General features: G+C 39.9%; 1 protein-coding gene across 7 annotated transcripts in view; it reads right to left on the reverse strand.

Annotated features, from left to right (window-relative positions):
- LOC124180301 (microtubule-associated protein Jupiter-like) overlaps positions 1-27,438 on the reverse strand; it is a 58,014-nt gene that overhangs the window by 6,515 nt on the left and 24,061 nt on the right. The window contains exons 1-2 of one of the 7 annotated variants that reach the window (XM_046565639.1): positions 9,688-9,804; positions 9,043-9,280 (exon numbers count right to left, since the gene is read on the reverse strand). The exons of 3 other annotated variants lie outside the window; for them this stretch is intronic. In XM_046565639.1, coding sequence (XP_046421595.1) covers positions 9,043-9,104 — 62 coding nt within the window. In that variant the 5' untranslated portion in view covers positions 9,105-9,280; positions 9,688-9,804. Of the gene's footprint in view, positions 1-9,042; positions 9,643-9,687; positions 9,805-27,438 lie in introns of those variants that run through there. 3 more of the 7 variants (XM_046565640.1, XM_046565638.1, XM_046565646.1) reach the window with 3 other exon arrangements.

Raw genomic sequence — 27,438 nt, forward strand, 5'->3', positions numbered from 1 at the left:
GAAATTGAGTTGAAATCGTGGAGACAGTAATTAGTGATTAATCAATTTCAAACCCGGCTTGATCCAAGAATGGGTTGAGCGACAAGAGGGGAAATTGATTGAATTACAGCAGGCCATTAAGCAATTGGCATTCGCAATTGGGAGTCATCGAAAAAGCAAAAAAAAAAAAAAAAAAAAAAAAAAAACACTGCGGTATGAAAAAGAAACTCGAAGTTCATATTAGACCCGAATTGGAAGGTCGAACAAAAGCTGGATATATAGTACAACGAATCGACCGTTTTTAAAACAGGGTTAACAAAACGGCCGTGATATATGGCGGCTGGTTCTTATAGCGGCCGTAAAATTATTCTTGTACATACGTATAACATACCAAGCACAATTATTATTCATGAGTTGTGTAAAATAAAAATAATAGATCACTCCTCCTCGTGCGAGAAACCACGAACAGTGGTAGGTATAGGTACGCATGCAAATCGTCTTCGGTTAACGTACCTATGCATATACACGACGAAACATATTGTAGTGTAATATTTTATATTCCATAGAATTTAGAGTTTGATCGATTGCCCGCTATCTAGGATATGATGAAAGTTTTCTGAGGCCTTAAGTCGCGACCCTCGCCTGGCTTCGGGGTTATAGATGGATGAAAATTTATACATATATATATATATATATATACACGTAACGAAACGACCTTCAAGAATTCAGACGTCTGCAGTCTGCGAATAGCAGTTAGGTGATGCCGGGGGTTAAAAATCGGAAAGTACGATCCCCCCGTTATCGACATTCGTCGACGGAGAATTCCTGCGACGTCTCGTCCAGGCACGAAAGAGGAGGTGAACTGTGGTTATATACTAGGAACGATCGGATCGTCCGACGATCGGATTAGCGAGCGATCAGACCAGACGACGTCTCTGCCGTTCCAATTATTACCCGTGAGCATGCACGAGACGTTATTACAAACGGATATACTTTTCGATGAAAATTGTACCGTGCAGACGGTTCTCTTCCTCGTTCCCATTACCCGGACCGCCGATTTTAGGACGATTTCGTGACAACCGATTCGGGAAATTTAAACGTTGACTTTCGTTTCTTCCAGCGATCGACCTCGTCGATCAGAGACGAAATTATGAGAACTCTGAAACGGTGAGATTCGAGATTAATGACAACGTTCGTATGACGAAGTGACATCCGTATAAATCAAGGATTTTGTTTTTACACTGAGAACGGCGTAATTCAAACGAAACGACACTCAAGTATAAACGCATGATTAATTTTTATACTCAAGAGACGATGAAAAAAAATCCCAAAGTATCCGGAGTTATGATCGACGACTGCTGCGACGTGAAACCAAGATAATCGTGATCCCGTTATTTTTCATCACAGCTAAATTGTTTCGCTCGCGCGTGTCAAAACCGGCAAATACAGCACAGCTCTCAGTCGACGGACAAAGTCAAAACTGACCGACAAAAAAACCCGAGCGAGATTTATCTGCGGTTAGGAATCGATTATGTCTTCGTCGGCGATGTTCACTTCACGGAACGACCTTTTTCCACCTGCAGGTTTGACAGAGAGAGAGAGAGAGAGAGAGAGAAAGAAAGAAAAAAAAACAAAGAAGACGAAATAAGAAAAAAGAGACTTATTCTTGAACCGAACCAAACCGTGATCGAATAATCTCGACCGATTAATGTCCGCGTTGGAAAGGACGCGGAAGTCATAGCTACAAAGATCGAAGTTACCCAAGGCAATTAACGTGATTACGAACGTGTAGCCGAGCCGCTTCTTTAAGCATGAGATGTGCTTCGAATTCGAATTTATCCTAGACACCGCGGTTCTTAGCTAATTGTTGAACCTTGTCGTTGCAGCTGGTGCAGGGTCAACTTTTTCCCATCATATAAATCCAACTCGCACGACAGTTAAGAATATCAACCTCTGCCAGCGTGACGCCATATCGAAAATCATTTTACAAAAAAAACGTAATCAAAAAATAATTGTCAACTTCCGCTTTTAAGCGTCTTGGCAAGGTCCCGAGCGAAGGTGGACAAATTCGGTGAGCCGGTCCAATTCCGAAGAAAGATACAATAAAACAATTGATCTCCATCATCGACGCAATTAATAGCGTAGGATTGCGACCAATTGCAAGAAGAAGCGGTGAGTTCGATTTAACGCCAAGTCGACGTTGATCGTATCGAGAAATTGCAAGAGCTTGAAGGATATAGTATCTTGATGGTATCAAGGGGAGTAGGCAGTGAAAATATGCCGACAATGGGATAAAATTCAATTGGCATTTGTGAAGATCTGAACTTTTTTTTTCATGTCTCCCCTTGATCGTCGAACCTTCTACGGAAAACAGTTTGACTGCGTCCTTAACCGACCGCGGTTATTTATAAACAGACTTTGTTTTATCGTTATTGGCTACAGGAATCCAATCGATCCAACATAAATTCATCGACGACTTAACTAATTGATCAATTACGTTGTAATGAAGTATATCGTCTATTTATATCAAAAATTTTCTGTAAATAACTCGAAGGTTTCATGCACGCCCGAATAGCTTCACGATCGCATTCTTCTTCTCTAAAAGTGCTCATAGCATAAGTCATGGTTATCTTCACCAATAAAGAATTCAGGTACACTGAATCGAGCAACCTAAATTACACCTCATCAGTCGCAAAAGCCACACTGGTGTCCTGATCCACATTAACGATCATCGATCTACCAAACGCGCAAAGATCAAGATCTGAAGAAGGTAGAAACGAGAAGAAAAGATAAAAATAAATGAACAGCATACACGATACAGTGCGAGCTCGAAGTGATTCACAACGTCTTTTGCATCAAAGCTCATTGTCATCACAGCACTCGAAGAAACATTGTTCCTTGTAAGTACGGTACATTATACAAAGCTGCAAAGCACAGAGCCAACGATTACACGGAGATGTTTTGAAGGCCGTTAATAAACGCGATACGTGTCACACGATCGGCGAGGGTCAATTCCACGAGTGATCGCGTTTCTTTTCTCCCTTCTCACGTATGCCTCTCTCTCTCTCTCCCTCTCTCTCTCTCTGTGAGACGGAGAACCCGATAAGGCCCGCGTACGTTTCCACACACGGTCAAACGTATACGTGACGGGTTCGTGACGTCGGTACGGCTTCCCGGTGAACGGAGACCCGCTATTCCGGAAGCCCCGACCCGGGGAAGCCCCGGCACGCGCCGAGGGTGACTAACCCCCGCGATCGCCTCGACGTAAATGCCTCTGTGTGGGTGCGCAAACACTCGAGGAGCAGTAACGGGGCTATCGAGTGCGATCCGTGCGAACGTGTCCGTGCTAGAAATAAGGAGGAGGAGGAGGAGGATCGGAGCTTACTTTGTAACGCGATATTTTTACCTACTAGGTACGCGCCCACGGAAGTCGCGGATCACCCGATATACACCTCGACGTCTAGACTTACCTTACACATATACCTACAAGGCACGATGCAGGGGCGAGGGGCAGTTTGCGGGCATCTATGTCCGATACTTGCCGTCGCGGGGAAGGATCGCGATTCGGAAACGGAGTGTATACAAGGGTTATTTTGTATTTCTTTTTTTTTTTTTTATTTCAGCTATGAACTATTACTCAATATTCGTCAGCTCTCCGAAACCCGAACGGACGGATCGTGAACCCAGTAATTATCGAGCACTCGGAGCAAAAAAAAAAAAAAAGACGTCAAATTTACGTAGTTATTGTATACGGCATTTCAGATATGGCGATAGTAAATGTTTGGTTAATTCAAATTCGAAAATTTAGTTTTATATTACAAGACAAACCGTTGTTTTGAACACTATTTTCTTGGAACTGAAATAAAATACTTCTTTGGCTATTAATAATTATGACAATGTGTAAAAAAAATTTTTTTTTCTTTTTGCTTGCGCAACAAAAATTCTTCTTCACTCACTGCCGTATATCGTTAAAAATTATGCCCGAGATCATCCTTCGTCCGGATATATACATATGTGAATATATTTTAAGTACGTAAAACGGAATATTCGTAATTTTTAGGTCAAAAAATATCGTCGTCCATATGACACAATGTATATGTATATACCGAAGAGTTACTACATACGTATAATCAAGCTAAATCGTGGCATTTAGTCGCCTAGCGTGAGCAATTCAATTCCCGTCCGGAAGTGGATATGCTATAGGTATACAATACATATGTAACAGTTTGAAGTGACGCCGCTCGTTCACGACGAAGTAGTCTTATATAATATTCGTAAAATGAAAGACAAAAAATAAGGGGTGAAAAATCGCAGAAAAGTATACAAATGACATACGAATATATTATCTGGGATAAAAAAAAGTCCTCTGACTCGAGTTGATTTCCACCGTACATTTGATAGACCGAACTATATATCATTCAGGTCGAACATGCGTACAGGCATGCATAATCGATATCATACAGCAGTTCTTTTCTCCCAGTGTTACACGGTCAATGTCATCTTGCGTTACACGGTGCAGAATTATTGCGTTTCGCTGTAATGAGACAGGTGCATCGTCGCATCGCGCTGCACGCACGAATAGAAAGCAGAAAACTATATATTTTCCTTGTATAATTACAACATCGAATGTACGCGAGTGCATCATTCACATATCATTCGCTACCTAGATGTGCATTGGCTCTGGGGAACTGGATCTCTCTCTCTCTCTTTCTTTCTTATCTATCTTTCTTTCTCTCTCTCTCTCTCTCTCTCTCTCTTGGTGCAGAGTAAAGTGTGGCGTAGCCGGGACATAATGAACGCGGGACTTTGCTCGACTCGCATCGCAAACGAACGAACGTAACTAAGTTAACGGTGAATTGAAAGTCTATCTGCACGTTCCGCGCGCGGAGGGGAAAAGCATCGTCAAGACCGTGGCGGAACCACCGGCGATCGGATTGCACTTGACCGTAGTTCGAGAGCTGTCGTTAGGCGAGAAAGAAAAAAAAAGTAGGCCCTCCTATTGTCGAAAGTGGCTGGAATATGCGGTAGACGAATATCGCGACGTAATACGTTAGGTGGGCCAAAAACAAAAACGGGACCGATTTGAAACGTGAATAAAATCCGAAGGTGTTGAGCAATTTTCAAGAATATATATTTTTTTTTCTTCTCGAATGTAAAATAACGATTTTTTTATTTCGCGTTTGAAAATCTGGAAAATCTTTAGTCGTTGTTGAGATACTCGCTCTTTGAAAAAACAGATTTTGAAAAAGTTGCTGGGAGACTGAAAAAAAAATTTACATTCAAGAATGGTCAATTCTATTTCCTTCTGAATTCGTGAATCGAAGATTAATTTTGGCGTTTTAGAAATTCTCCGAGATTTTACTCACATGATATTAAACGTTTCTGGTAAAATTAACGAATGCGCGCTTCAAAGTTAAAATTCAGTTTTCGAGAGACATTATCAAGAAAGAAAATTCACAATCAAAAAAAAGTCGATCGCAACCGATATCGAAAACTTGACCAAAATTGATTCAGTCGACAACATTTATAACGAACATTTTAGATTTTTTGAGATGGCCTTAAGGCTGACTTTTCTGATATTAACTAATTACGTAAAGCGTCACATTTTCAGTCGTGGAATAGAAATTTTCACTGATTCGTGGAAGCTGAAGTCACACGATGTGCCTGTTCTCTCGCTCTTCGGTAAAAGAGATATTGCATTCTGACGAAGGAAAGTTCTGGCAACCGTATTGAAGTTGATAACGTTATTCTCAACGATTCGATCAGAGACTTGAAGTACAAGAAAAATGTGACAAATGACGTTACAACTCGTAAAAATACAGAAAGAACGGAAATTTGATGTTATATTTTTACACCGTCATCTTCAATTAAGTAGAACTTGAATTAATTTACACCGAGAAATGTATTCTCCTCACAGCCCGTGAGCGGCTCTATTAAGAGGTCGCACTGTAAAACAAAACACACTCATATTTCGAAATCTTAGTTCCTTCAAAATCATTGTACACTTAAGAAAATAGTGATTTTTTTTCCCAATGTTTCATTACGATAAAGTTACGAACTTCAACCTCGCTTCTGGCAGTAGTAACCGTAAGCGGAGGACACGTAAAACCATATAAACGTATTCCGTCCCCCATTTGCCGTTTCGTGTTCATCAATATTGATTATTAAAAAACTTTGAAATATTAAAAATCAACGAAATAAATAAAACGCACAGTGCTGCCAATTATTTTTTAGGCAATTGAATCGAAAAAAAATTAGTCCAGGAATAATAATTTAACATCGTAATTAAGTTTCAACATTCTGTAATATTAATTTTTTTCAGTCTCTCTGCGATTTTTTCAAAACTTGATTTCACGAACGTATTGCTCAACAACGAATAAAGATTTTTCAAATTTTCAAACGCGATATGCAAGATTCATTCTTTTAGTTTCAATCAGAATAAAATTTTCGGAAATCGGTCAACGCGTTCGGATTTTATTCACGTTTCAAACCAGTCCTGTTTTTCTTTTCTTTTTTTCTTTCTTAATACATATAAATGTAGTTGAAGTTCGCGATACCATTGCAGACGACGAATCAAGAAGAATGCAAATGAAAGAATAAAAATCAAAAAAACAAGTAAACACTGGTTCACCGGTTCACTGGTTCAACAAAATTTCACGCCGATTCATCCTCTCCGTCTTACGCAAACACGGGATTGCAGAGTATCGTGCATAACGAGAAATGCAGTAGACGCGAAACTGCACCCTGGCCTCTCTACGTACACTCTAGTTGATGATAAAAGCTCGAGGAACACTCGTACCTCAGAGACAACGCGAGCCTTATGCGCCATTTACGTCACTTCGAATGTTCACAAAGCTCGCATTGTTCCGCGATGTGTTCCCAAATAAGAGGAGTTAAACGCCAAGTGGGATGGAATAGTCAGCTGGTGCCGGGGGCGAAGGGAAGAAATTAACGACGTGAGTAAAACACGCCTAGTGGTATAAATATGTATCCGTATCCATCTATCTATCTATCTATCCGTATGTCTATCCATCTATTCCATGTGTTTATAGCTATAGCCGCGTCCATCGATATGGAACGCGGAGTAAGGGATGGGCTGATACGAAGGATCGAAACGATTAATAGAAATTAAATGCCGTTCCCGGAAGTGATTTTTTTATTGGATAATTACAGCTGGAACATCAAGGGGACAAACATCGGTCACTGTAAATGTAACTATAGGTCAGAAGTGCGGTGTAGAGAAAAGAAAATATTCACTGATTCCAACGGAGTTTCAAACTCCCTGTAATCTATCTTTTGACTAAACCGACCGACCGTAGCTATTATCGAATCGTAATTTATATCATCAAAATCGCTCTGATATTTCAACTCTCAACATTCTCTCCAATGGTTTTAATTCCAAGCCGCTGTGATGACAAACAAAATACAAAATCGATTGAATCTCTCGAAGCTAATTTTCAGACTTCGATCGGGAAATATTATCTCCATAAAATAACAATTGATTACCGTGATAAAGTTTCCGGCACAAAATGAGGCGGGGATTCAAATCTACAGATATCTTCCCGAGTATTTCACGGCTAGTGAATGAACAGCTGAAGCAGGAGGGCTACACTTAATGCATCCGTTAAAGTCAGTCACGCTTTCTAAGCTGTGCAGCAGCAGCAGCAGCAGCAGCAGCAGCATCGACTGCATCACGAAATGCTGCAATGATTTTTTGAGCAAAAATAACAAAAAAGAAAGGTTTCAAAATTCTGCTAACAAAGTTCATTGGCTAAGACAAGAAAGTCAATAATTCTCATTTAACGACGCGATTTCAGATTTTTCGTCTCACAAATTAAGTACCTAAATTGGAATCGCACGCGTTTCTACCACGAAAATCCTATCACTACGAAATAAATCGGTAAAAGCGTATCACCTGCAATTTGTTAAATTGCGGAAACTTGAGACTTGATACAGAGACTTTCCGAGTCTTTGCTGTACCGCGTGGTGGTTTGCATAGTTATGAAGACGGTATAAGAACAAACAGTCTAGAGCCTAGACTACGTAGACCGAGACTCCGGATTCTAGACGCCCCGGGAATCGCCTTCCTAAAGTCGGTGCAGACACTGCAGCACGCAATCAAGAGCCATTTCCCTCGTCCGTTTATTGCAAATACCCGGAAATCCTCGATTCTAGAACGTATTTGACCCCGGCCACCCTTATTTTCTCCCCGTAGTTCACGAGTCGCAATTTCTCGCATAATCTCCTCTAGCCAAAGGTCTGCAGCTCTGTTTGCATATTGCGATTCTCATTTAGGGTGAAATATAAATGAATATATTTTTTTTTGCGATATATTACAAAAATGATCGAAATCCACACATCCGTGAAACATGACAATTATCCGCAACGTAAGAGAAAAAAAAAAACAAGAAATGGAGAAATATATATAAAATCGTAGAACCGCAAACGGGAGTCGTGTGGTTTTCGCGAAGGGAAATTCTCGGGAATTCCGCAGCGTTTTCTATCCGCGAGCATATTTCAATCCTCGGTAGAGTCATGGTGTTACCGACGTATGCGATAAGACTAAACCTCGTGCAAGGTCAAAGAAGGTTTATGAGTTTATCGAAAGATTTTTCAAAAAAAAAAAAAAAAAAACTTTTCTTCTCGACGTTAAAAGCTCGTAATAACACCGCGATTAATAATTACGCTGAGAAGTTCGTGTGACACAAGCAACTCGAGGTGTATATATTATTGTATCATAACGACTGTCTAGTCTACACATAGGTGTAATTCCGCTATACACATACTTTACAAAGTATTTCGCAAGTAGTTAAGAAAGATTGCTATAGTAATTATTATGCAGTGAGACCTTACAAACGCATAGCAGCTCGTTTCGCCACTTTGTTCATTGCATACAATAGAACACATCTGGTGATTTATAATCCGAAGATCATTTACCCTCTGGATCGAGAAAACTTCTCTATTTCACGGATCGTCAACGATCAGCCGATGATACAATACGCGTACCCGCATGTTTTACTTCTATTCTTCTTACAATTAGAATATTTTTTGCAATTGTTTTACCTCTTCTTTCCATAGCCAACGTTGTCCAATTCGATGTGTCGGTAGGCGGCATAAGTGGCCATGATGATTGTTATTCGTTTGGTATTTGAATCGCAGAACTTTTTATTCAAATCGTTGAAAAACAAGACCGAAAAGAAGATGCAGGTACGTTCGAGAGTGATATTTTTCAATCACCAACCGGAAGTACCAGAGCAAGTCTTCTCTCTGCAGCGGGGGAGCGCGGTTGTGAAATATCCGACTTTATACAGATACGAGCAGAGAAAATAAAAATAAAATACAGATAAATATCGAAAATAAAATCGAGTTTAAACTGACAATTTATTTTTAAGATTCACTCCGTTCTGGCACTTTTCGATACGTGGTAGGAAAAAAAAGAAAAAAAAAAACGTAAAACAAAAATGAGAAATGAATAAGAACAGAGATAAGAAAGGAAAGTAAGAGTGAGAAAATGTGCGGTTCGATTAATTAACAAGTGATATGTGTAATACAAATTTTTTTAATCGATTATATTTAACTTTACTCGCGGATATTTTAATATCTGATATACGTGTATGTTTGGTATTAATATATCAACAATAAAAACAGAAAGAAAGAAACAACAACAAAAAAAAAAAAACAACAACAACAACAATTAAATCTTTATACTTTGGTTTTTAAGCTGTGGTTAAATATTGATGCCGTGTTATCAGCGCACGACAAAACTCTCCCGACGATTCGTCTGTAGAGCTCGCAGCAGACTGGAAACCACCGGGTATAAACTCGGTATATACCATCTCGCTTTTCCCTCCCCCTCCCCCGCGCCCCACCCCGCGCGCTCTCTCTCTCTCTCTCTCTCTCTCTCTCTCTCCCCCGATCGTTCGTCTCTCTCGCCTCCAGCCGGGTCTGACATCGGCGTGCCTCCACCCCCGTGACGCCGACGCCGACGCCGACGCCGAGGACTAGGAAGCTACGAAACTGCGACGACTACGACGACGACGACGACGACGACGACGACGTCCCCGTCGTCCATTCACCTCAATCAATACGCGGAGGTAAACGATGCGAAGAGTTTAGCTGACCGTGGAGCAGGGTCATCTTCGGGAATTTTTCGCGTCGCTGCAGACACGGCTCAAAAGTATAAAAGAGCGCCGAGATTAACACGATACGGTTCAAGGGTTACGATTTATCAATATCGGCAGTAAATTCGGCAGAATGTACGAATGAATTCACTCCTTTTACCCGAAAAATAGCGAGTAGACTTTCTTTTTCTCTTTTTTTTTTTTTTTTTTTTTTTCTTCTTCAGAGAAATATTAACATAAGATCAAGACGAATTGAATCTAAGAATTCTTTGTCAAATTTCACATGACGCGAAAAAAAAAAAAAAAAAAAAAAACTGTTGGAGGAAAATAGAAAAAATATTTTTATTTTGTTGTCAAGTCTGTATTAAAATATCCATTTGGTGTAATTGGCGAGAAGGTAGTTATATTTAAATTGATCGATATTTATTCACCGTGTCAAACCAAACTTCATTTAACCGTTTAATTATATTCTTGCCGAACGGAAAATTAGATATTATACAGCGTTTACGATTTGAAATTATTGAACTATCCATTGCACGCGAGTATACAAAATGATAACTGTAACAACTGCTAATTTTGCCAACGATTGACTGGTCTGCTGGGATCTTCGTTAGAATGAATAAATAAATAAATAAATAAATAAGCACAAAAAAGTATTACAAGCGTTATATGTTCTCATGAATTACGCTGCTCATGTTTTCTTCCATACTGCATGATGTAAAAAATCTCCTCGAGTCGATGGATATATATTTCTTGGTTCGTGTTCGAGGTTTGGTATACCGTTAAACGTGTAAGGTACAACTTTGCCGCATGCAAAATATATATATATATATATATAACAACCTTCCACCCAGCTTATTACACGGGAAGCTAATAAGTATTCACGTATCCTCTGTATCGGCTCTTATTAAAAACCCACTTTTCCCTTTACGTTCCGATGTTTGATGAACATAGTGTACACGTATATTATACATGTTATACAGATTTTACAAAGTATTCCGGTTCATGATAGGAGAAAAAAAAACAACATATTCCATTAACGTTTTTAACGAAACATTCTCTCTCACTCTTTTCATGTAATTCTATAGGGAGTAAACAAAAACGCGTACGAGTATGGAATAAGTAGAGGTTTTATGCAGCACCTGAAAGATCGTGTATTGCACATCCGTTGGCGATTTTTTGCAATTAACAAAAGGAAAGGAACGATATTGCGGAATTTTTTCAATTTATGAAAAATCGGTTTATTTCCACAAAATGTCGAGGAATTGCGGACGAAATGTTTGTTTTACTGAATAAGCGCGAGTTAGTCGTTAGCATAAATGACAGATCTTACAAGTTTATAAGAACCTTCGATAAAGTACAAAATAATTGAAAAATTTAAAAATAACCATCGCAATCCTTGTACAGGTTTGATCTTTTTACATATATTTCGTGAAAATTAATGACTAGCAGTAAATTATTTATTGCGCGCGTTGAAAAATACACGAACCTGGAATTTCTTCTGGGGTGAAGAAATTACCTCAGTTTTTCTTCAAGATTTCCAAACGAAAATGGCGCCGCCCATTTTCTCGGGATGTTCTGTATCTCCTGGACTCGGTTGCGAGTATAAGAAAGTGTAAAAATCCTGACGCAAATCGGTGGTAATTTTCTTGGTAAACTAGTAGCAATTATTTCGCGATACCATTGCTCGAGATTTGTTTAGTTTACATGTCGACAGACAGGCCGAAGACACGAAATTGACACTTTACGGACGATTATTTAGGCGTGAAAATTTCGACAAACGTTACTTGGAGTAAAATCGTGCGTAGTTTGGACAAATTTATGTTATTCATTATAGTTTGTTTCCGTGTTGTTTGTACCTAATATTAACGTTTTTTGACATGAAAGGCTAGATAGATTTTTTTTTTCTTGTCCAGATTAAATCAGATGTAACAAATTTTCTTGTTTCTCGCTGCGTTCTCTTTTTTTCCAAGCGTATCAAGGATCTAATTCTCCATGGAATTGATAACGACTGTAACGTCAATTTTTTGTATTTCTATTAGAAACGTACGAGAAAAAAAATTATGTATTACAACTACGCAATGAATAACCTTAAATAATAATTCCATGCAGCTGGAGGTAAACCGATATTGTAATAAAACAAAGAAACTGGACAATTTATCCCTGTTGACCGCAGGTGTTGACGGCTCGTTGCAAGATAGCGAGATTTGAATTTCCGCATTAAAAACCGCGATTACGACGACAGTGTAGAATTTCCACACGTACAGAGTGGAAGTTGAAGAACGGCAACAAGAATCACAAAATATCGGGCCACGGATAGCCAGCTCCCAGGTACTAAAATACCGAGTTAATATTAGGCAAACGGGCTCAGCAAGCGAAGAGAAGAGACCCTTAGACTCGTCATTTGCCTCGAAAGTTTGCCATGCAATTAACCGTATAAATATTCGAGCTTTAAAATAATGCGAAGAGTTTTCGAACTTCGTTCCGCAATGCCGATTCTCATTTCTTTCCAATATCCGTGAATGAGCGAGTAAATTTTCGCGACAATTTCACATTTCTCCTTGGATACGAGTCGAAGATTTCTACAGGATAAGTTCGAAGTTGCACGATGCAGGAACAGTGTGCAAAGCGAGTAGATAATTGAATAATAGGCCGACTATTTATTAAATGGAAGGGTAAATGCACACGAGGAGCATACATGCATCATCAGGAATTTGCTGCACAATATATATGTATGTATACGTATATAGGTATGGTCATAAGGGCATTACGCGATATAGCCTCATCACGTGTGCCCTAATTATATACATCGCGTATTTTAGCACTTCCGTGTGTGTGTGTGTCGCTGCTTTTGGCGGCGGCAAGGCGGGTTTCAAACACCGAAGTAAACGTTTCATTGTCTCGTCTGGAGATCTATCCCAATTATCAGGGTCCAAGACGAATTTTGCAATCAAGAATTACACTGATAAAACTTTCTCTCTTTGTCGGTTTTTCTTCGCAGGTTCAAAGGTTTAATTACAAACGATTTACCGCCGTTTTATACAAGCAGTATGTAATTATACACGTGAATTAAGTTATCTGTTAATCTTGATGCGAATAAAATCCTTAACAGTTTATTACTTCAGGCTGTGATTAATTAGTACCAACTTTAGGGTGAGTAAGTATCGCTGCAAATTTTATATAATTATGTTTTCGAATCGATCAGCTGAGTTTGCAAAATATGATTACAAGTTTCGCATCAACGCTACGATTTGCTGAATTTCAAAAAATTCTAATCAGCTTTTCGAACTTGAACCGTATATTTAAAGTTGAGTAAAGCAGGACTTGGCGAATAAGAAAATAAGGCGAGGTAGGGGGAAGTAACAGTTACTATATATTAAATTATAAACTGTAAAGGAATCATGGTTACTTGCCGAGTCGCTACGCTCAACGCGCAACGTGACATCCTGTATAATATAATATGATGTATTTGAAACGTGTGGGTGCGGTGTTCCGATGTACGTACACGTATGTGCATGTAGCTGACGAAGTGTGTATCGTGCACACCTAATTGTACGTACAATACCTACATAGAGCCGGAATCACGAGGCTTCCCCCGAATCGGACGTCCCGTCGGTTAATTAACGATAAGGATTAATTGAAGCCGACGCGACGTTGCGTACGTACGTTAGTTGTGAAAAAAATTCGAACGGAGCGTCTTGGCGCTCTCGACCCCATTTTCGGTATTGCTGGCGCGGGACTAACGGTCGATAAATATAATAATAGGAAAAAAAAAAAGCAATTCAAACTTTAATTGAAATATATTATCACAGCGCGCTAATTCAATTATCTTCAATGACTCGTTATGTATCTCGTATTATACACACAGGTATACTCTTACGTTTTCGGAGCCACGTCACTAACTGATGAAAAGTGATCTCTTTTAAGGTAACTTAATACGAATGTATTTGTCTTTATTTCAGCAACGATCGCTGATTACATTATTTTTAAAGAATTCAATTACAACGGATCAAAATTACACTGCTTCACGAAAGAAAAGAAGACCGTGTTTTGCGTAAAACTGAAAAAAATTTTACCACAGCCAAGTGTAAATCAGATTACATTTTCATTCAAATGGTTGTTATACACGTCGGGAATTGAAACTCCGATAATTTAGTCCATCGAATTAAACTTGGTCTTCAAATATCAAGAGTTGGAGAAAACTCGCGAGGGTATAATATATTTTAAGGTAGATGAAAAGTGAGCTTGACGTTATTTCGATCGTGGAATAAAAACTTAAAGAGGTCGGTACGGCTTGACTCCGTTCCGCGTATATAATCGACAATCCAAGATCTCCATATTTAACAGACACACGAACACACAAAAACCAAAGACATTGTCTGTTGACCTCTAGAAGCTAAATAACGATATAATGCATCGTACCAGAGGGATGTGCACGAAATGCTGTCAGTCTAAAAAGCGGGTGGCGCAGACTGTTACCTGAAGAAGCACGAAGAAACTATATTTAAAAACAAAAAAAAAAAAAATCATATCGCAAAAGATGATAAATCGGCTCAAGTATGTTTAGTGAACTCTGCGTAACTTCTTGCTGTCCAACTTCATGATTCGTTATAATGTACTTGCCAGACGAGGAGGATAGTCGTGGATTTATTTCCATTGAAACGAAAGTAAAAAGGCGAAATAGAAAAATAAAGAACGCGTTACCTGGTGAAACGAGGTGCAGCCGCTGCTGCGGCTTTGGTGGTTTGCCAATATCGCCAAATTTTCGACCATATGTGGTTGCGGACATACGGAGCTGAACAACAATCCAATTGTCAGCTTACCGCTTTACCGTGACTCATGTTGAACGCCCGCAGAGCTGCAGCTTAAGTATACCTACCTCGACCTATAGGGGAGTGCGCTGCATGCAGCATCAGCAGGGCACGTGCTGATCTTCTATGACAAGCCACATGCAGAAAACGCTGCCTGTACACTACAGGACGATTCAAGGTTTGTCAATGAGTTCGCGGGCGCTTTCCGTCAAATGTACGTAAAGCAATAAATTAATTCCGCCTCCGGAACTTGCGAATAAAAATCAGTTCAGTATCTACGGATGATTGGAACGGTGAAACAGGAAAGGAACAATGGAATAGGGTAGGAATGTGGAAGGGGAGAGGAACGATGGAATAGGATAGAAATGTGGAACAGGAGAGGAATGATGGAATGATGGAGAAATACGGCACACGAGAGGAACAGTGGAATAGGGTAGGAATTTGGAATGGGAGTGGAACGATGGAATAGGATAGAAATGTGGAATGGGAGAGGAACGATGGAATAAGATAGGAATATGGAACAGCCGAGGAATGATGGAATAATGGAGGAATGCGCAACAAAAGAGAAACGAATGGAATAGGATTGCAATACGGATGGATCAGAATAGAAACGATGGAATATAGTGAGATAAAAAATACGCGCGATATGAGAACACGAAATGTTCGCAGCATTGTACGGCTTGTTAAATCTTGTTGATATTTCGTAGTGACGCAGTCATTGCCACCCAATCTATAAAATTCTTTTAACAGACAAAAAAACACAAAACGGTACTTGAAATTGGATTCGGTTTTGCAAGAATTTGGCCACAGTGTTCGGTAAAGTTTTGAAAGGAGTTGTACAAGCCACTGGTGTAATCGTACGCGTTGAAAGGCTCTGCACAGTTTTCCGTAATAGTGCGGGCTGCTGCGGCTTTATTTACAAACGAAGTCTAGACCTTTTGACGTTATACAGTTTCTCGGCTTAGAATCATGAACAAAGCACTATCGCACAGCACTGCGTCAGCCAGGACGACTGCAGCGTCTGCAGGACTAAACAGGACATCGCGGCGCGTGTCCCTGGCACCCTGGTGCAAGTCGACAGGGGTAAAGAGACGATGTCTATTTATTTATTAGCCGAAAAACTTTCGTTTCGTATCGCTTCGTACAGCAAGAAACGCGTGGAGTTGGGTTTTAGATTATAAATATAGAATCGTATGGGTCAAAGGCAAGTGTGCGGTATAAGGACGTTCAATTGAACCAATTAAAGATTGATTGGTCGAGATGGATTTATTGAATCCTGCGACTACAATCCACCACGTTCCGCATTGCGATTTAACCCTATCAGGAACACATTTTTCATTAGCATGAAAAATAAAAATCGTCAATGAACTATAGGTTTTTGAGGTCGCTGACTACTATCGCACGGTCAGAATTGAAAAATTTTAAATGGCGCATTTAAGATGGCGGCCATTTTTATTGAATTTATATAAATATCGTAACAAAATCTGCACGATGTATATTTACTATTACAGGTATATTTATTACCAGCTTCGGATTCAGCGTATCAATAAACTTCGGAACAGTATAGTCTAGTTTCAGGGTTTGATGGTAAGTTTTTGTCAGCCTATATTATCGGACATATAACTGATTATTTTCGAGAAAATGACATGTTTAATAGAAAAAAAAAAAATATCAAGAATACTTTCGAGCACAAATTTCATGTAGAATAAGGTGAAATTTTTTTTATTAAAAATTTTGAAATTTTGGGCGTACCGTCCACATTCATTGGATCCGCGATTTTGAATTTTCAAATTGTAAAATATTTATAATCGGATTCATATTCAGCGACCTCAAAAATCTCAGTATATGAAATTTGACTTCAATTCAATGAAAACCGTTTTCAATACCGATATTTTCTTAAATAAAAATAATTTTATTTTTTTTGCACATTGATTGTTTATTAACAAATTATTATGAGGTTGTCGGGTCGAAAGACATAGTACTGAGGTATACTGGAGTCGGAGAAACTTAATTATATACCTGCTTATTAGTAGTAAAACGTACCCGTAGTTCTAGAAAAACTGAAAATAATCTAATGTTGCATACATGCAACACCGTCCCTGAAGGGGTTAAATCGTGAATCATTTGATGTCTTAATATAAATGGTATGAGGAGAGTATTCTTTATTTATTTGAGTAGAAAATCAATGAAATTCAATGTATCGGAGGAGTGATTTTGAATATAGGGCGTTGATTAATCTTCGCTCGATAAGATGTATCCGATGATTGTGTAACCTTTACAGGTATATAATGCAACGTCAGCATTAAATTGCCTCCGCGGTTCCGTCGAAGAGAGCCAAAATCAATAACATTGTATGCTAGTACATACATAAAAGGATGGCATAGGAAGAATAAAATATTAAAACGCACCATAAGCAGACTACATAAATATATGTATAATGTTATACGCCTACAGATACTGTGCATGAGGATTTGCATCTTATGTTACCATATTATAGAATCCAATTTCCTGCTATCAATTTTCTTTTTTTTCTATCTTTCTTTTCGTCGGAAAGTTTAAGAAATCACTTTCTTCCGTTCAACAGCATCGCGTCTCTGGCACTGCGCAACGAATATACAATAATGCATATCATCGCTGTCCAAAGCAATGTCAATAATAACAACAACAAAGTCAACGATACCAGCGTAAATGAAATAGCCTTTCTCTACAATTTCTTCGATACAAGACGATTTTGCACACTTTCGCTCGCGTTCTGATTAAAATTTCGATACGAAGGTTAATTTTCCACGGTATAAAATGAGTCAGAAATTACAAGTCGAAGAAAACGCCGGTCATACCTTGTGAAGCTATACGTATACCGTCAACGAAGGTTTACAACTTTCATTTTTATTAAGTGTAATCGGTACATGGACACAGCGATATTCGCTATTCGCTATTCGCTATTCGCGAATGTTTGCCAAGAGAGGATGAGGTTGGAGGTGAAATAAAAGGAGGGCGAGATGAATCGATGAGATTGTAAATACAGCCTCGACGAATGCGCCGTCGGTACGGCGTTGAGTCATTCGTGACAACGTGCCGTAAACCTTTTAACGTCGGGGAAATATCAGTTCAAATCGACCATTTATTAGACGTGAAATTTATAAATAATTTCAACGAATTTCTTATTTGGAGTCCCCGACCTGACCGCTGGTCGATATATCGACCAGATTAATGGAAACTGATCGCACGGGGAATTTGATGTTCTTACGTTGTAAAAGCGCGAACATACAAACGGCGTTTATCCATCGGGATTGGGAACACATCCCTCAAGTATACCTCCACGTTTGTAACACTTTCGGTCGTTCCATGAGTATAACAATTACCGCACTGTACGCATCGATTTAACTGCCTAGCCTGCAAACTGCAATAAAATCGTCGATGTTGCAAGCACGTGTCGATTCTCGCATGATGCCCACATGGATCGCACACGTAGGCTTGTCATTTTCACACCAGAAATCTACGCGCCGCGTTCTCAAGTGTCGGTCGCTGTTTTACACTGAAACAATGCGCGAATCCTCCGAGGCTATTGCCGGTAATTGACTATACGTATCTCCTACATACGATGAATATACGGAACCACCGCCAATTTGTCGCTCGTTTAAACAGACTCACGTCCCAGCAGGAAGAAACGGATGAACGGACAGCCTTGAAACGAATCTGGGGTGAAATTTATAAAACAATAGAGTTGTCGATGCAACGACATCCGGAAGGGGCGACGTAAATAACGATCGTATACAGCCGTGACTAATAATCATCGTTCGTCCCGTTTCTCATCAATTTTTCAAAACCAATCACATGAAGGTGAAAATTTTTTCGAGAGTTAAAACAAGGATAATGAACTCAGATAATTTTAATTATTTTAGTAAGTGCGTCGATTGCCGTTATCACACTTTACGTGATGTGATTCAATTTGTTTGTTAACTTGCGGTTAATGGATACACGATATCCACGAGATCCGTTACTCGAAAACAATATACTCGTGTTAAAAATTTTTCCAAAATTTTCACCACGCAATTTCGTTGCAACTAGTGCAGAAACATGAAAACGTCATTATAGAAGAAGAGTCCCGGTTTATCTTTCCACGCTAAAACCAAGCGTCTCTTAAAACCTCTTTTTCTCTATTCATCTTCTTCTCTCTCTTTTTGTCTACGTTTCTCCGGTGACGTACACGATACAAGGCAGACAAGAGGACGCAGGATACACCGTGCCAAAGTTTTACAAGGACGCAAAAACTAGGACCTCTTTCTCTCCTCTCCTCTCCTCTCCTCCTCCTAACCCAACGCTCCCGTGCTCCAGATAGAGATTCTGCAGCATGCTGCGCAGCTCGCCCGTCATCCGATCAATGCTTCATTCTGAATCCGCAGTATGCTATAACGAGATCGTTGATGAGGCCGACCCGGGAAATTTCCTAAAGAATTCGCGAAAATTTGAAAAGACGAAAAAATTATTAACATCGGTCTAGTGTAATTGGAAGAGACAATTGTCCTCGTCGCCTAGGAAAACTCGATCCGGATACTTGAGGCACACCGAATTTGATAGAGAGTCAAAAAAAATGGTAGTTTTATTTTGCTCAAATAAAATTATCCAACTTTTCCCTGACTTTTATCGTCTAAGTATTTAAAATTCTCCGCATCTTTTTCCAAAAAATTTAGGTAATGTGGAGCAGCTTTTACGATCAAATGCTCCAAAAATTGTGCACCTTCCATACATGAAATTAGATTCAGAAACAACACACAATATCGCTTAGTTTCACATCAGTTTTGGAAATTGAACAAATACCGTTTCCGAAAATTAGCTTAGCTGAAATTGTAAAGCATAGTTGCATTTTGAAAACAATTTATAAAAATGTACGTTTTTCCCTACGGTTCATCATAATTTCCTAAATATTCTCGGTTTTCCCGATTTTTCCGTACCCGTCGCCACCCTGTGTAAAACGAAGATAATTGTCAGGGAAGAAAATTGGTCCGAGTTACGAGTATAAGGTAAGTGTACCAGTTAGCGACCCTGTTCCAATTATTGACCTTTTTTGGACGTATCTGTTTGATCCTTAGTTCTAAAATTACGAAAAAATGAATTAGCAGCGTCTTCAAACCTTCAGCAATTGGTTTCAGTTGTCGAGAAATTCACAATTTGTACCGTCCATTTATAATTTTTCAAAATAAGAGGGTCAATAATTGGATCTAACCGTGTCGGTAAGTGGTACACTTACCTCACGTGTATGTTACATCGACGTGTGTCGGGTACTGTTATTTTTCGTTTTCATTGTACAAGAGAAGTGGACGAATGAGGCAGTAGCACGATATTTAAGAAGAGCCCGTTTTGCCGCAGTAATTTGGAAAGGCTAGACACGGAGCGACGCGGTTTGCTGGCTAATTACACGCCCCCCGATTTCATACCTATTTCCGTACTCGTGTACAGGCACAGGTAGGTGTGTAGAATTAAATGCAAGAACCGTAACGAGAACGTCGAAAAAGAGAGAATTAACTAAGAAATCAGACATTTCGAGAACGCGGTTTATCTAGTTTAAATATTTCAACACCGCCTACCTGCACCGCAGGTTCGTGCCAACTAACTGTAATCGTATCAAAGTCATCTAACCTGAGCGGTCATTTCCGGAAGCGATGATCTCGCGACTAGACACAATCGCGTCTTTACACAGCCGTAGCTTACGATTAGAGAGACCGCATTGTGTGTCCGAGTACGAGTAGGTCTTACTTTTGAGAAAAGAGAGTGGCCTAGATCACCGATTGAATAGGACGGTAAAACACGTGTTTTCGTCACTTTCGAGGAGACGATGGTCGTATAATTTTAACGAGCCCGCGATTACACATGAGAGAATTTGAAAATTATTGAGAGCCGTGGCAGTTGGTCTATATTAAAACTGGACCGTGAAAATTCTCTAAAAAAACTCGGTTATTCAGGTGTGAAGACAAAATCGTTGGTGAAATTGATCGCGTTACGTTATACACGGGTTATAAGCTTACTTGCCTATACAGTGAACACAATGAGTTAGCGCTTCTTCTTTTCTCAGTTGCAAAACTGTGTAAAAATTACGGTAATACGCCACGCCACGCGCCTTTCGAACAAGAAGAGTGTATAAGCGACCAGCAGGAATTCTGAGCTGGCAATTAGTACGTATAAAAGGATGTGGACAGCAAAAACGGAAAAAGCGACGCACGACTGACGGCTGAAAATGTTAATAACGCAAAACACAAGACTGGTCAGGTACATGCGCCGATGGCTGAGCTAAATGTACAACTGCATGCACGCGTTGCAAAGGGTGGCAAAGGTAAGGTAGGCGATCTTCGAACACCGTCGATGTTGCGAGATTCACCATAAATCGATAGTGCAACGTCGGTCAGGCAAAGCCCTGAACGATGGTGTAAAGACAAAAGTGATTCAGCCTTTGCATCGTTTCTCGATTTCATTTATTTACCAGCGATAATAATTTATCGAAATCAAGAATTAGGAGTATTTCCCCGAACGAAGAATAGACGTTATTGCTAGTCTTTTCTCCATCCGCTAAATCGCTTTCGCTCGCTGCACAGTTGCTATATACCCGATTTACTTGACGGTCGTTATACTTTGCACTCCGGTGCTGTGGAAGATCCGGCGAATATTCTGAACAATTCCTTTGTAACAAGTTCAACGATTTCGCGAAATCCTTTTCCCATAAGTCGATGGAAATACCGCTGATGCAGCTATACGGGAATTGATTAGTTAACCCGTCATACTTCCAATGAACCGGGGCATTCTTTTGCTTCGCGAAGCGTCTGCGAACAGGATTCGTCTTCCCGTAAAAGCATTCCGTTCGAGAATGGTCATTGCAACATTGATGGACGCACCGTTGCACTTAAAACCGTACGTTACATAATCAAAACAAAAAACCAAAAAAACCAAAAAAAGGAGAATGATAAACGCGCGATCAGTGAGCATCGCAGACGACGAAGTGGAAAAGTGTGGAAAGAAAAACACGAGTTAGTTTCTTAACGGTAGGAGTAATTGCAAAGTATTTTTTACCACGGTCTGAGCCAATCAGAGTAGGTAGATACAAGTAGTGCAACATGCGAGAATCGAGTTTCGGTCACTGAGCACCAAGGAGCATTCCCATGTGGGATGGATGGGATATCCTGGGTGTGCGAATCGGGTTGCCAGAGGTAAACGGCGAAGAACTGCGGCGTGAGGAATGGAAAGAGGTGTGTAAAAAGACGAGATCGCGCAATACTCGGCTACACCTCGGACACCCGCAGCAGCGAATCTTTCGCTGCGAAACGCATGGTAACCACTCCGAACGCATCTGAGACATTGTCCGTTTTTTCGGCGTTCAAGAAATTATGACATTTAAGGTTGTTTTCTTTTTTTTTTTAGGAATAAAAATAGGAATTTTTTCATAACCGTTTTTACGAGCCACAATTATAATTGCAACATCTTTAAATGTTATTTGCCAAATATTTTAACGTACAGCAAGCAACTTGACATTAACATATCGATTTATCGAATTTCACATATTACATTAGCGGTACGAGCAATAAATATAATAATATGTTCCATACATAGGAAGAAAAAAAAATCACATTTTCTTTAAATCGATCTATCTATGCAAGAGAGGCAAATTTGAAGAAAAAAATTTCAACGAGTACCTATCACTGTTCCGTATATCGAAATCTGAGTTACCGATTAGGCTAAAAATAAAATTTTCAACGTTCATTGGTAAATTTTCGTGACATTTCATGAGATTTAAGAATTATTAGGTTTTTTCAGGTCGTCAAGACACCCTGGGACTATAAGCAGGTACCTGCTTTACCGAATTATTAACCCGCGGCTGTTTTTCCTCCTCCGCACTGCAAAGCGAGTCGAAAAATGAAAATCTCACCAAAGACAATCGAATCGTTTGATGTCTTCCGAAATGCTTTGTAAGTTTTCATTTGAAGTTAATTTCATTCAAGTAAATTCCAATCTTTCGAAATATTTCCGAATGACTTTTGGAAGTTTACCAAGTTGCTTGAATACAGTTTTGGGCGAAACCGAGTCTGAGGATAACATAAACACTGAAGAAAGCCTCACCGCCGTGAGTAAAAAAAATTAGGACAATTAATTCAAAACTCTGTCACGAAGTGCAAAGGAGGTGCTGTTAAAGTACATCCAGTCCGTTAACCGGGAAATTAAAGTTGCAGGCGGCAATAGCGGAGGTTGCACCGCAGCGGATTGATCTATGTAGGTAGAACAAAGTCCGCGCCTCGAGTTAGCCGAGATTGTAGAGAACAATAGGCGGGGCCGTTCGGATCGAGAACGACGATCGTTGAATCGGAAGATCGCCGATCGGCTATCGGGTATATCGAGGGTATCGATATTTAAAAACAAACAACGCGATGCAGGCACGCGCAATGCGTTCCAATGGAGAAAAAAGACGATGGTCAGGCTTCCGCAGCAACGGTACCTGCACCGTTTCGACGACGAAAGCACCTTGTACCTAAAATATAGCCCCTTTCCTGGAAGCCCGATTACGTCGCGATTAAATCAAGGGGCCGGACACGCGCTTCTCCGCGTACGTCTTGCCGATCCCACACACTCGGTGCATGCAAAGAAACTCAATTCGTTTCTCGGTGTGACCCGAAGAGTTAACCAGCACGGTTTCTGAAACGAGGTTACGACTCTCGACTTCGATTCTCTGTTGAATTTTTGAGTAATCGGTAGGTTTTAGACGAAGAAGCAACGCGAGGGCAACGATGTCGAACGACGATCTCCGCCGCCGCAAACAAATCTACACGTCCGTAAAGGTCTGTCTGTGTATATCCAGGGTTATTTGACGAGAAGCGAAGGATACCGAGGAGAATAATCTCGTGGTTTGGATTGAGCGTAAAACATCCGAGGATTAATATTCTTTTTGCATGCGGAAGGAGTATAGCAAGGGGGAATTTCACAGAGATGTAACATCGAACGACGGCGATGAGTCCGCAGTCGTTCACCTCGAGCGCATCTTTCAAGGACAAGAATCCATCTGGTAGATGAATCGCACCGAGACAACTGGCGAAAAGTATTGCCAGGGGGTCGTAGAAAAGCGAGATTTACTCACGGCGGGTCGAAGTCGAAGGTGTTCGAGGAAAATTTGCCGAAGAATCAGCTTTCGCGGACACTCGTGACTGATAACGATTCGTCAACGGAGTCCGAACGTTGCACGCGTAATATTGCGATTCGTTCGTTGGAATGTCGGAAGAATCACCTGCGGATGACTCGCTGAAAGACAAAACGCACTGTCATGCCGTCTAATATTTATATGAATATATGTAGACATATATATATACGCATATATGTATATTAGACCGGCGCAAATAAACCTTTATTTTTTTCCAATCACCCACTTCGTGAAAACATAGTTTATAAACATAACGTTGAACCTCGTGAAAGAAAATCGCCGTGAGATTTTTTTAAACAATGCCCACGGAATCGAAGAAAACACGTATCTATGTATAGAATTATAGATAGTCAAATACTTGCGAGGTAGCATTTTGCCAAACGCTGACGGTGACGAATTTTTCAATTCCGGCCGATTAAACTGCATTATTATAACGAAGATTGTAAAAGCAAACGCGACTGTCAAAGATCGCGATGATCGATAGAAGCTGCGTAATTGCTCACGTGTAATTATCTCGACCGGTTACTTCCGGTTTCGTAACAATCTCATACAAATATTCAGGCGTGATAACCGCGCCTCTCGCAATGAAGTTGAAAGAAAACTGCTCTGCGCGATTCTGACACGTTTTGAGCGATTTTTTCACCTACGGAGAAACTCGAGAGCTAGCTTCGGATTGTTTCTTATACATACACCGATGAAGGAATTCTAAATGGTATAATAACGCAAGAAACGTAGCGGAGTTTCTTTCGATAATACCTGTATACATATAGCTGCGGTAGCTGTAGTTAGCCACAGCTGTGAAGTTGTACCGTCATCGCGAGGAGAAAACGGAAGAAGTAAAAAGTTGTGTAGTGGAAGAAGAGGAGGAAGAAGAAGACGAAGAAGACGAAGAAGATGAAGAAGACGAGAGGCGGTTGGCACGTTCCTGAAAAAAAAAAACCACAACTTGCAGCAGTCGACTGACCACATCTCGGTGAATCTTGATAGAAAAATGTTTAGTTTACAGTTAATAGAGCTGACGGTGATCCACGTCGCAGTGCTTGTTTAATCAAAATTCCATACCCGGCTCCGAAAGAGCCGATGGACAATGCAGTATTTCAAGTCAACGATTACGGTTCTCTACCGTTCGAAACAACGTGAGAAATCGAAACGAATTCCCATTTTTAGGCCAAAGACGTTTCTGGTACGTATCTCCCTTTTTACCATAATTTTCGCATGTGTATATAAGATTAAGATCCTCCGGCGTAATGGCAGAAAATTCAAGACGGACACGCGCTACTCTTAGCCGCAACTTCCGGTGTTCTTCCGGGGAGCAGCCGAGCGCGATCAACATCCGTATCCATCTCGAGGCTTTGATGCGTTACAGAGAGAGCCTAATTAGGAGCACGGAGAGCATGCGGCTCGTTCCATCGCTGTCTTCTCTTCAATCTTCTTCGCGATAATAAATATACGCACATACACGCAGAGTTTACAAACGTACCCACACAAAAGTTTGTTGTTGTTGCTTCTCGATACGCATTTGATCACTCGAACGGCACTGTGTTTCACAACGATACAATACTCGTGTAGAATATAACAACGCGCAGGCATAATCAACGAAGAACAACGATTACCGATCGTCGAAACAATTTCGGGGGGCTTGTCTCATTAGCATGAGTAGCTTTCGGTCGGTGATATCATGTATAATAGCGGAAAAAGGATAAGTCTGTACGTAATCGAATAGAGATTCGATCGCTTCGTCATTTTTTCTTTTCAATCGTGTACTTGAATCGCGAAGGATAAATTTGAAAGGGTGATTTGTACCTACTTTTGCAATGAAATTAACGATGACATTAAAACCGTCGCCACTCTGCATGTGCAGTATGTTTATTAATGACTTGGGCTTCCGGAAACAATTGAAGGTTAACTGCGTTAAGAAGAAATAATTTGCTGGAAACAAAACTCACTATTTATGACATCTCTTTTACAAAAAGTCATCGCTAAATTTTTGCTTCAATCGGTCTTCGCGTACTTTTATTTCAACAACCTACTGTGACATTTACTGTTCCGTTCTGTCCGTTCCGTGTGTTTTAATCTATAGTTTTCCGTTCGTTTTGATCTATAGTTTACACAGCGTTATTTGGGAAGAAAAAAACATTTTACAACAGTCACGAAGTACCAAATTACAGATTATACAAACGCCCCGGTAAAATGCATGACCAAAACAATAAAAGAATTTTTACACATCAGCGTTTTCTATATGAAATAGGTACAGAAGAAAAACTAAAGCCCAATTGTTTTCACGCAGTTACTTTTACAGCGTGGGTAAATTTTATCGTAGGTGAAAAATCTCTCGGCGTTACGAATCGACGTAAGTAAGTTACGTATTTTGCGCACGTGTCTGATGTCTGATTAAATTATTATAGCGGCACACACGCTGTAAGTACCTGCGCAGCGTGTAATAATTATTACACATCACGTATATTATGTATACGTAGGTACAATACAATAATATGTAAAAGAAACGTGAACTGGTATGCGTAACTTCGCACACACGTCATGTATAGGCTGCTGAAAGGTGTAACAAAATTAACGAAAACGAATCCGTTATATGCACACGTGTATAGCAACAAATTATCTTGGATCGTTTATTTCCGTTTTGATTTGTTCGTTTTAAACTAAGATGTACATTTTTCGCATTAATGATCGGTATAATGTTGCATTATTTTGTGCAGTATCTATACAATTTATTTATAAATATATTCGTTCACCACGATGTGACATCGACGAAGAGAAGTTGGACAATGACCCCTTCTTCGCGTTTCATGAGTGTCGTTCGTTATGTACACACGTCTACAAGTAGCACGTGGAAGAACAGAACGCTATTTTTGTTTTCATAATGCACGGTTAAATATATGCGGAAACTCGAAAGCTGCATAACGCGAGATGCGATTGAGAAGAAGCCAAACATTAGGATTATAAAAATATGTAACGCCGGTTTGTATTCTTTATCCGACGCAGAATTTCGACGCGAAATTTGTTTCATTTCATTAATAAACGTACATTATGATACACGATTGCAAAAGAATAAACTAATCATACTTGGATCCGGTTTCTTTCACAGTTTCTGGCAAAAAATTACATCAAAGCAACAAAATCTACCGACTTTGTAAACAGGTGATTGATTCAATGTTCGACCCTTTTCCGACGGAAATAAATGTATCATAGCATCGGTATAATGGACATAAAATGACAACGATTCATAATTCAGTGAACCGAGTGATATAAAAATGACAATAATCCGTGGAATAAGAATAATTTCGAATAACGGTTTCAACGTGATTGAAAACTTTATCTTACGTATAATATACACCGG

This window comes from Neodiprion fabricii, chromosome 4 (assembly GCF_021155785.1).
Source record: "Neodiprion fabricii isolate iyNeoFabr1 chromosome 4, iyNeoFabr1.1, whole genome shotgun sequence".
In the NCBI taxonomy this organism is placed as follows: domain Eukaryota; kingdom Metazoa; phylum Arthropoda; class Insecta; order Hymenoptera; family Diprionidae; genus Neodiprion; species Neodiprion fabricii.